The sequence below is a fragment of the Oncorhynchus clarkii genome, chromosome 30 (assembly GCF_045791955.1).
Source record: "Oncorhynchus clarkii lewisi isolate Uvic-CL-2024 chromosome 30, UVic_Ocla_1.0, whole genome shotgun sequence".
NCBI classification, from domain to species: Eukaryota; Metazoa; Chordata; class Actinopteri; order Salmoniformes; family Salmonidae; genus Oncorhynchus; species Oncorhynchus clarkii.
This window is the reverse complement of record NC_092176.1, coordinates 23,737,400-23,748,619: the sequence shown is the minus strand read 5'-3', so window position 1 is coordinate 23,748,619 and position 11,220 is coordinate 23,737,400. Positions and strand designations below refer to the sequence as shown.

General features: G+C 41.5%; 1 protein-coding gene across 5 annotated transcripts in view; it reads right to left on the bottom strand.

Moving 5' to 3' along the window:
• Positions 1-11,220, bottom strand: part of LOC139389901 (inhibitor of nuclear factor kappa B kinase subunit beta) — a 37,341-nt gene that overhangs the window by 19,603 nt on the left and 6,518 nt on the right. For all 5 annotated transcript variants that reach the window (XM_071136928.1, XM_071136929.1, XM_071136927.1 and 2 more), the window contains exon 3: positions 3,869-3,963. In XM_071136928.1, coding sequence (XP_070993029.1) covers positions 3,869-3,963 — 95 coding nt within the window. The remainder of the gene's footprint in view (positions 1-3,868; positions 3,964-11,220) is intronic.

Genomic DNA, 11,220 nt, shown 5'->3' with positions numbered 1-11,220 from the left:
CTGGAGGTCTGGAGCGTAGAGCTGGCACAATGCGTCCTGGACAAAGGACCACCTTCGCATGGCAAGTGCGGGGAACTGGCACAGGACGCACTGGGCTGTGAAGGCGCACTGGAGACACGGTCTGGCCGGCGCAGGATATACTGGGCCGTGGAGGCGCACTGGAGACCAGGTGCGCTGAGCCGGCACCACCTATCCTGGACAGAGGCCCACTTTCGCATGGCAAGTGCGGGGAGCTGGCACAGCACGCACTGGGCTGTGGATGCGTACTGGAGACACAGTCCGCATCACCGCAAAACATGGTGCCTGCCCGGTATCACGCTCCCCACGGTGAGCACGGGGAGTTGGCTCTGGTTCTAACCCTGGCTCCGCCAACCACCACGTGTGCCCCTCCCCCAAATTTTTGGGAGCTGCCTCTTGGGTTTCCGTCGTGGTCGCGAACCCCGGTGTCGTTCTCCCACGTCCAGGATCCCTTACCATCCAGGATATCCTCCCATGTCCAGGATGTCTGCTCCTCCTGGCCACGCTGCTTGGTCTGTTTGTGGTGGGATCTTCTGTTACGTTCGTCGATGGAAGGATCGGACCAAGGTGTAGCGTGGTAGGCTTACATTTTTATTTATTAATTGAACACCGAAGAAGAAAAAAAAAATACAAAAAAAACGTAACGTCTAGTAGGGCTAAACAGCACAGTACCAAAAACAAGATCCCAAAAACTACAGGTGGAAAAAGGCTGCCTAAGTATGATCCCCAATCAGAGACAACGATAGACAGCTGCCTCTGATTGGGAACCATACCCGGCCAACAAAGAAATAGAAAACATAGATTGCCCACCCTAGTCACACTCTGACCTAACCAAATAGAGAATTAAAAGGATCTCTAAGGTCAGGGTGTGACAAGGATGTTAATAGCAGAGAGAACAAAGCAAATAGGCATTGTGAAAAATGCAAATCTCCCTGAATGTTCCTTACAAAGAAATCAAATCAAATGCGCCAAATACAAGAACCCGTTCCCAACAATGCAGAGTTAAAAAGTACTACAAATATTTTGTAAATAAAAAAGGAGATAGTAACACAATAATGAGGCTATATACAGTGCATTTGGAAAGTACTCAGACCCCTTGACTCTTTCCACATTGTGTTACTTGACACCCTTATTCTATAATGGATTAAACACATGTTTTCTCTCATCAATCTACACACAATACCCCATAATGACAAAGTGAAAACAGGTTTTACATTTTTTTGACAAATGTATCAAAAATGAAAGAAAGAATACATTTATTACATAAGTATTCAAACCCTTTGCTATGAGACTTGAAATTGAGCTCAGGTGCATCCTGTTTCAATTGATAATCCTTGAGATGTTTCTATAACTTGATTGGTGCCGGCCAAACTGAGAAATTGGGGGAGAAGGGCCTTGGTCAGGATGATGACCAATAACCCGATGGTCACTCTGACAGAGCTCTAGAGTTCCTATGTGGAGATGGGAGAACCTTCCAGAAGGACAACCATCTCTGCAGCACTCCACCAATTAGGCCTTTATGGTAGAGTGGCCAGGTGGAAATCTCTCCTCAGTAAAAGGCACATCACAGCCTGCTTGGAGTTTGCCAAAAGGCACCTAAAGGACTCTCAGACCATGAGAAACAAGATTCTCTGGTCTGATGAAACCAAGCGTGAACTCTTTGGCCTGAATGCCAAGCGTCACGTCTGAAGGAAACCTGGCACCATCCCTACAGTGAAGCATGGTGGTGGCACCATTTCAGCGGCAGGAACTGGAGACTAGTCAGTATTGAGGGAAAGATACAGAGAAAGTACTGAGAGATCCTTGATGCTCCAGAGCGCTCAGGGCCTCAAACTGGGGTGAAAGTTCACTTTCCAACAGGACAACAACCCTAAGCACACAGCTACGACAATGCAGGAGTGGCTTTGGGACAAGTCTCTGAATGTCCTTGAGTGGTCCAGCCAGAGCCCGGACTTGAACCCGATCGAACATCTCTGGAGACCTGAAAATAGCTGTGCAGCGACGCTCCCTATCCAACCTGACAGAGCTTGAGAGGATCTGCAGAGAAACTCCCCAAATATAGGTGTGTCAACTTAAGCTTGTAGCGTCATACCCAAGAAGACTCGAGGCTTTAATCACTGCCAAAGGTCCTTCAACAAAGTACTGAATAAAGACTTATGTAAATCTCAATACTTATGTAAATGTGATATTTATGTTTTTTAAAACCTCTACTGACTCCCCATCCCGCATGCGGGAGCGTAATCATCGCCTGACACTAATTAGCATAACGCAACGGACATAAATATCCCTAGAAAATATTCCTATTCATGAAAATCACAAATGAAATATATTGAGACACAGCTTAGCCTTTTGTTAATCACCCTGTCATCTCAGATTTTCAAAATATGCTTTACAGCCAAAGATAGACAAGCATTTGTGTAAGTTATCGATAGCCTAGCATAGCATTATGCCTTGCTAGCAGCAGGCAACCTTTTCACAAATCAGAAAAGCAATCAAATTAAATTGTTTACCTTTGATGAACTTCGGATGTTTTCACTCACGAGACTCCCAGGTAGATAGTAAAAGTTCATTTTTTCCCTAAATATTATTTTTGTAGACGAAATAGCTCCGTTTGTTCTTCACGTTTGGCTGAGAAATCGCCCGGAAATTGCAGTCACGAAAAAGGCTAAAAATATTCCAAATTAGCTCCATAATATCGACAGAAACATGGCAAGCGTTGTTTATAATCAACCCTCAAGGTGTCTTTCTAATATCTATTCGATAATATATCCGTCGGGACAATTCATTTTTCAGTAGGACCGATTGGAGTAATGGCTACCTCTGTATTTTACAGAGTCACCCTGGGAGCCATCAGGTGACCACTTACGCAATGTAGCCGCCTACGGCTATTCTTCAACATAAATGCGTAAAACTACGTCACAATGCTGTAGACACCTTGGGGAATACGTAGAAAGCGTAAGCTGGTTGATAGCACATTCACAGCTCAATAGGGACTCATTGGAACGCAGCGCTTTCAAAATATGGGGCCCTTCCGGATTGGATTTTTCTCAGGCTTTCGCCTGCAACATCAGTTCTGTTATACTCACAGACAATATCTTTACAGTTTTGGAAACGTTAGAGTGTTTTCTATCCAAAGCTGTCAATTAGATGCATATTCTAGCATATTTTCCTGACAAAATTTCCCGTTTAAAACGGGAACGTTTTTTTTTCCAAAAAGGAAAATACTGCCCCTAGAGTGGCAACAAAACAAATTGACAAAAATGTCTAAAAAGCTGTTTTTGCTTTGTCATTATGGGGTATTGTGTGTAGATTGATGAGGGAAAAAAACTATTGAATCCATTTTAGAATAAGGCTGTAACGTAACAAAATGTAGAAAAACGAAAGGGGTCTGAATACTTTCCGAATGCACCGTACAAGGAGTACCAGTACCGAGTCAATGTGCAGGGGTATGAGGTAATTGAGGGAATACAACATGTACATGTGGGTAGGCGTAAATGTGACTAGGCAATCAGGATTTATAATAAACAGAGTAGCAGCAGCGTATGAGTGATGCTGTGAGTAAAATAGGCTCAAATGGGATTATCGTAACGTAATCCCAATTGGTGATTTGGTAATAAGCCTAATTTGTTGGATTCACACTGCCAAACCTCCTGTCTTAATGTACTACATAGTCATCCATATCCCTTCCCCTGCTGAGTTGGCAGATATGACCCATATGGATTGGTCTACAGCTAAACCTAAACCCACTGTAAAGCTAAGTGGACCCATTGCCATACTGTTCGCACCATGCAAATCCCTTAAAATCGCTAAATAATAAGAAAACGTTTTCGTAGACATAAAAGTCTCTCACCTCTTCATGATCTGTATCTCCAAACACCAGCGTTCTCTGTTCCTCTCACTCAGCTCCTGACGACACTGCTTAATGGCTATCTGCTCCTCTGTGTCCTACACAACAACACACAGGTAGGATTAGACACACGCACACACACACACTAACACTATTACAATGCTGTTACAATACATACACACAGTACACAGAAAGAGACAGGCCTGACACAACGTAAAGCGTAAGAGGCAGCGTAAAGCCTGTCAGAAGTATAATAGCCACATTAATCAATTTCAGTGTCAAGAAAAAGTATGTGAACCCTTTGGAAATACCTGGATTTCTGCATAAATTGGTCATACAATTTGATCTAATCTTCATCTAGATCACAACAGTAGACAAACACAGTCTGCTTAACTTCACTAGGGTCGGGGGCACCATTTTCACTTCCGGATGAAAAGCATGCCCAAAGTAAACTGCCTGCTACTCAGGCCCAGCAGCTAGGATATGCATATAATAGGTACAATTTGGATAGAAAACACTCTAAAGTTTCCAAAACTGTTCAAATAATGTCTGTGAGTATAACAGAACTGACTTGGCAGACGAAAACCTGAGAAAAATCCATCCAGGAAGTGGGACTTTTTTTATGTTTGTAGTTTTCTATCGAATGCCATTACAGTATCCATTGACTTAGGACTCACTTCCTATGGCTTCCACTAGATGTCAACAGACTTTAGAAATTGTTTCAGTCTTGTATTCTGAAAAATGAAGGAGTAAGACCACTCTGAATGAGTGGACCATTCAGTGTCCCAAAGCTTTTTCATGCGCATGACCGAGAGCGTGCCTTACTTTTATATTGACAACATTATTGTCCGATTTAAATATTATTGATTATTATGACTAAAAACAACCTGGGGATTGATTATCTGCCTGTTGTGACTGCGTTTGAGCCTGTGGATTACTGAACAAAACGCGCAAACAAAACAGAGGTTTTTGGATATAAACATGGACTTTATCGAATAAAACAAACATTTATTGAGTAAATGGGAGTCTTGTGAGTGCAACCATATGAAGATCATCAAAGGTAAGTGATACATTTTATCACTATTTCTGACTTGAGTAACTCCTCTACTTGGCTTGTTACTGTTTGTAATGATTTGTCTGCTGGGCACTGTTCTCAAATTATCGTATGGTATGCTTTTGCCGTAAAGCCTTTTTGAAATCTGACACCGTGGTTGGATTAAGAAGAAGTTAATCTTTAAAACGATGTATAACACTTGTATGTTTTACGAATTTTCATAATGAGTATTTCTGTTTTTGAATTTAGCGCTCTGCAATTTCACTGGATGTGTGCCAGGTGGGATGCTAGTGTCCCACGTACCCTAGTGAGGTTAAACTAATAACACACAAACAATTATACGTTTTCATGTCTTTATTGAACACACCATGTAAACATTCACAGTGCAGGGTGGGAAAAGTATGTGAACCCTTGAATAACTGGTTGATCCACCTTTGGCAGCAATAACCTCAACCAAATGTTTTCTGTAGTTGCGGATCAGACCTGCACAACAGTCAAGAGGAATTTTGGACCATTCCTCTTTACAAAACTGTTTCAGTTCAGCAATATTCTTGGGATGTCTGGTGTGAACTGCTCTCTTGAGGTCATGCGGCAGCATCTTTTTTTTTTTTTTATGTTTACCTTTACTTAACTAGGCAAGTCAGTTAAGAACAAATTCTTATTTTCAATGACGGCCTAGTGGGTTAACTGCCTGTTCAGGAGCAGAACGACAGATTTGTACCTTATCAGCTCGGGGATTTGAACTTGCAACCTTTCGGCTGCTAGTCCAACGCTCTAACCACTAGGCTACCCTGCCACCCAATCGGGTTGAGGTCAGGACTGACTCGGCCACTCCAGAAGGCACATTTTCTTCTGTTCCATTCTGTTGTTGGTTTACTTCTGTGTTTTGGATCGTTGTCCTGTTGCATCACCCAACTATTGTTGAGCTTCAACTGGCGGACAGATAGCCTAACATTCTCCTGCAAAATGTCTTGATGAACTTGGGAATTCATTTTTCCGTTGACGATAGCAAGCTGTCCAGGCCCTGAGGCAGCAAAGCAGCTCCAAACCATGATGCTCCCACCACCATACTTTACAGTTGGGTTGAGGTTTTGATGTTGGTGTGCTGTGCCTTTTTTTCTCTACACATTTATCTACACATAGTGTTGTGTGTTCCTTCCAAACAACTCAACTGTTGTTTCATCTGTCCACAGAATATTTTGCCAGTAGCACTGTCGAACATCCAGGTGCACTTTTGCAAACTTCAGACGTGCAGCAATGTTTTTTTTTGACAGCAGTGGCTTCTTTCGTGGTGTCCTCCCATGAACACCATTCTTGTTTAGTGTTTTACGTATCGTAGACTCATCAACAGAGATGTTAGCATGTTCCATAAATTTCTGTAAGTCTTTAGCTGACACTCGAGGATTCTTCTTAACCTCATTGAGCTTTCTGTGCTGTGCTCTTGCAGTCGTCTTTGCAGGATGGCCACTCCTAGGGAGAGTAGCAACAGTGCTGAGCTTGCTCCATTTATAGACCATTTGTCTTAACGTGGACTAATGACATCAAGGCTTTTAGAGATAATTTGTAAACCTTTCCAGCTTTATGCAAGTTAACAATTCTTAATCTTAGGTCTTCGGAGATCTATTTTGTTCGAGGCATGGTTCACATCAGGCAATGTTTCTTGTGAATAGCAAACTCAAATTTTGTGATTTTTTTTTTTAGGGCAAGGCAGCTCTAACCAACATCTCCAATCTCGTCTCATTGATTGGACTCCAAGTTAGCTTACTCCAATTAGCTTTTGGAGAAGTCATTAGCCTAGGGGTTCACATACTTTTTCCAACCTACACTGTGAATGTTTAAATTATGTATTCAATAGAGACAAGAAAAATACAATAATTTGTGTGCTATTAATTTAAGCACACTATGTTTGTCTATTGTGACATAGATGAAGATCAGATCAAATGTGATGACCAATTCATGCAGAAATCCAGGTAATTCCAAAGGGTTCACATACTTTTTCACTGTAACACTTCAACTCTGGGCAAAACATAATGAGCTGTACGACCAGCTTATCGTTTATTTTGGGTATTATGATGTTATCCTCAACAATCCAGGAAGTAACGGATAGAATCATCACCAGTGATTCAGAAAGTAGCAGAGGAAGTCCCATTAACACAATGCCATAGCCCATCATGCCCGTCCCTCCACTTCCTACGACAGACCGAAGTTACACTATACATACAAACGTATGTGAACACCCCCTCAAATTAGTGGATTTGGCTATTTCAAACCCACCCGTTGCTGACAGGTGTATAAAATTGAGGACACAGCTATGCAATCTCCATAGACAAACATTGGCAGTAGAATGGCTTTACTGAAGCTCAGTGACTTTCAATGTGGCACTGTCATAGGATGCCACCTTTCCAACAAGTCAGTACGTCAAATTTCTGCCCTGCTAGAGCTGCACCGGTCAACTGTAAGTGCTGTTATTGTGATGTGGAAACGTATTGGAGCAACAACGACTCAGACGCGAAGTGGTAGGCCACACAAGCTCACAGAACGGGACCACAGAGTGCTGAAGCATGTAACGCGTCTCTCCTCATTTGCAACACTCACTAACTCTGGAAGCAACGTCAGCACCAGAACTGTTCGTCAGGTGCTTCATGAAATGGGTTTCCATGGCCAAGCAGCTGCACATAAGCCTAAGATCATCATGCGCAATGCCAAGCGTCGGCTGGAGTCGTGTAAAGCTTGGAAACACGTTCTCTGGAGTGATGAATCACGCTTCACCATCTGGCAATCTGAAGGACAAATCTGGGATTGATGGAGGCCAAGAGAACACTACTGCCGGAATGCACAGTGCCAACTATAAAGTTTGGTGGAGGAGGAATAATGGTCTGGGGCCGTTTTTTCCTGGTGAAATCTTAACTCTACAGCATAGAATGGCATTCTATACAATTCTGTGCTTCAAACTTTGTGGCAACAGTTTGGGGAAGGCCCTTTCCTGTTTTAGCATAACAATGCCTCTGTGCACAAAGGCGAGGTCCATACAGAAATGGTTTGTCGAGATCAGTGTGGAAGAACTTGACTGGCCTGCACAGAGCTAGTGGAAAGTATGGTGGAAATTACAAGATTATGTTATAATACTGTTATTGCATCAAATGGTTGTTTTATGCAACAGAATAAGGGGTTGTAAGAACACTCATCTGTGTGTGTTCTACTGAGGATGGGCCTCTGAAGATTTACGATGTCTTTGGGTGATACCGCATTCCAGAGCATGAGTTAATGTTTCTGTTCTATACGGTACCAGGGAGAGATGACTCCAGAGCCAGACCCTGGTCTCTACACAATGAGATACTGTCTGCTGTGAATTATAAGTATATTTCATACAAATCTTAACCCATTCCATACATCTGTTGTTTCTCATGTAGACTGAAGGAGGATGGACTTTGCTATAAAATGCTTTGGCTCAAACCAGCTTGTTGAGTTCTCAGTGATCACCTCCAGGGGTGGTTACCAACCAGCTCCATTACTGCACCAATTAAATAATACAGTTAGATTGTTTTGAAGAAATCTAGAAGTCTCTCCTTTTGATTACAATAATTCCACCACAATTTTGGCGGCGAGGATGCAATGATAAACTTAATTAGATGCATTAGATGCAACCAGGGGAAAGCCACTCTCCACTATTTGGAGCAGATCAGATCCCCACCTGGCTGAGAGCGTCAGCAGAATGGATACATCATCTCGAACAGAATTGAATTAAGGATGAGACGGGTTTCTTTCAATAATTGAACTTGAAAGTGCACAGAATGAATAGTACTAATTAGACATTAATTGAACGTTTAAGTGATAAAAAGATAAGAAAAAAGAAAAAAAATTAAAAAAGAAAAAAACAAATGCCCCTGTTGAGGGTACACTCAGAGCGAGGTCTTCCTTAAGAGGGCCACAGCTGGGGTAACTAAACAGGACTGAGTTGAGTTGATGAGTGTTCTTAAGTGAGATATCCTTGGACATGATTGTTAATTAGCCAGTTGCGGGCTACCAAAAGTCCAGATCCGTGGTAATGGCTTGATGACAGTAGGACTGGTGAGGTTAATGTATTGAACGAAGAACGAGAGTGCAGGTGACGCCTTGCGAGGCATCTGACTTTAAATGTTTTCAAATTTTAACGTGTATGTAATTGATCAAATGTTTTGTTAAATGAGGTAAACAGGTATGCCCTGGGTTGCAATTGTTGGGTGTAATTGTGCCTGTTTTTGATATTCCTGGTACTTAGAAAATACAAGGTAAGAAAGGATTTTTGGGACCATGTTAAAAAGGTAGATAGGAGACATGGGTACTCTGTAGGTTGTTTTGCACATTTGGATAGATGGAAGATAATCTATAGTAATCGCAGTAGGCGATATCCCAGTGTGGCTACAACACCCAGTTTTGGGACCACTAATTAGGCAATCTTTTGATAATGGTATAGGTTTCCCTGTTCATATAGTCAGGTTTTAAAATCCTGTGTGGATAATCATTGTAGAAGTGTTCTGTGTGGGTGCAATAGGTTGACTCTGTGTGGGTAACCTTTCAATGATGTTCTGTGTGGACATCTGACCAATTCTGTGTGAGTGGTCTGACCAATCCTGTGTGGATGGTTATTTAGTAATGTTCTGTGTGAGCATTTGATCAATCATGTGTGGTTGATCATGAAGGCTCTGTGTGAGCCTGAGATAAATAATAATTAGTAGATAAGTTAATGATATGAAATGGTTTAAAATAGTTAGGTACATATGTGAAAGCTATAAACCAAATCCACCTATAGAAGTAAGAAAATATTCCTGCAGGTTATACAAATATTGATTATGTGTGTTTGTGAACAGTACTGTGTGAATGTGATATGAGAGTTGTGTGAGTGGGTAAATAAGATGTAAACATTTGTATACTAAGGTGATTGAAATTTGGTTAATAAATGTTCATATAATGTTATTTTGGGGTTCCGTCCATCACTACCCATCATAGAATATCTTGGACAGTATTGAGAGAGGGACGTTAGCAGCAAGTCTATAGTTTCTGGGAGCTTAGACTTTGCCGTGGTTTCTGGGAGGTCAGAGAACTGTTGAGGATTCCATGACGGGCTGGTTATTATACGGGAAACAAATGTACATTTTTTGGGGTTCCGCTGGGAGTTTGTAGCTTTGTAGCTGTGGAGTGTCCTTGAAAACGCAAATGGAATGGTTGATGTGAGTACATAAGAATTTCTTACATTTTATATGGATTTTGTGAAGATATGAAAATATGATGAATTGTATGTGTGTATAATCGATTACTGGAGATTTGATAAAGTAATACTGGGAATATAATGAGATGCAACTTAAACAACCCATACGTAGACGTACGTAGGTTTTCAGTTGGTCCCTTTAATGGATTATTTGATAAAGATGAGGTTTAAGCATTATTCAACTGTCTACAAAGTCTGGGCAATTTTTTCAGAAACTGATTGGAGTGTGTCTACTTTTGGTTAACCTTTTGCGTGTAGGGGGCAGTATTTTCATTTTTGGCTAAAAAACGTACCCATTTGAAACTGCCTATTTCTCAGCCCCAGAATCTAGAATATGCATATAATTGTCAGATTGGGACAGAAAATACTCTAAAGTTTCCAAAACTGTAAAAATATTGTCTGTGAGTATAACAGAACTGATATTGCAGGCGAAAACCTGAGGAAAATCCAATCAGGAAGTGCCTCTTATTTTGAAACCTCTCTGTTCCTATGCATGCCTATGCTCCATTTAAAGGGATATCAACCAGATTCCTTTTTCTATGGCGTCCCTAAGGTGTCAACAGTCTTTAGACATAGTTTCAGGCTTTTATTTTGAAAAATGACCGTGAAAGATCACATTGCGTAAGTGGATAGGTGGGGCTCTCAGAGTGAGTTTTGTGCTACAGAGTAAAGCGGCCATTGTTTCTCCTTGTCACGTTCTGACCTTTATTTCCTTTGTTTTGTATTTATTTAGTATGGTCAGTGCGTGAGTTGGGTGGGCAGTCTATGTTTGTTTTTCTATGTTTTGGGGTATTTCTATGTTTCGGCCTAGTATGGTTCTCAATCAGAGGCAGGTGTCATTAGTTGTCTCTGATTGAGAATCATACTTAGGTAGCCTGGGTTGCACTGTTTGTTTGTGGGTGATTGTCTATGTTGATGGCTTGTTTCAGCACAGGTCTCATTTTGTAGCTTCACGGTCGAATTTGGTTTATTGTTTTTGTTACTCGTTTGTATAGTGTTCAGTCTTTCTTTATTAAAGATTTACCATGGACACTTACCACGCCGCATATTGGTCCT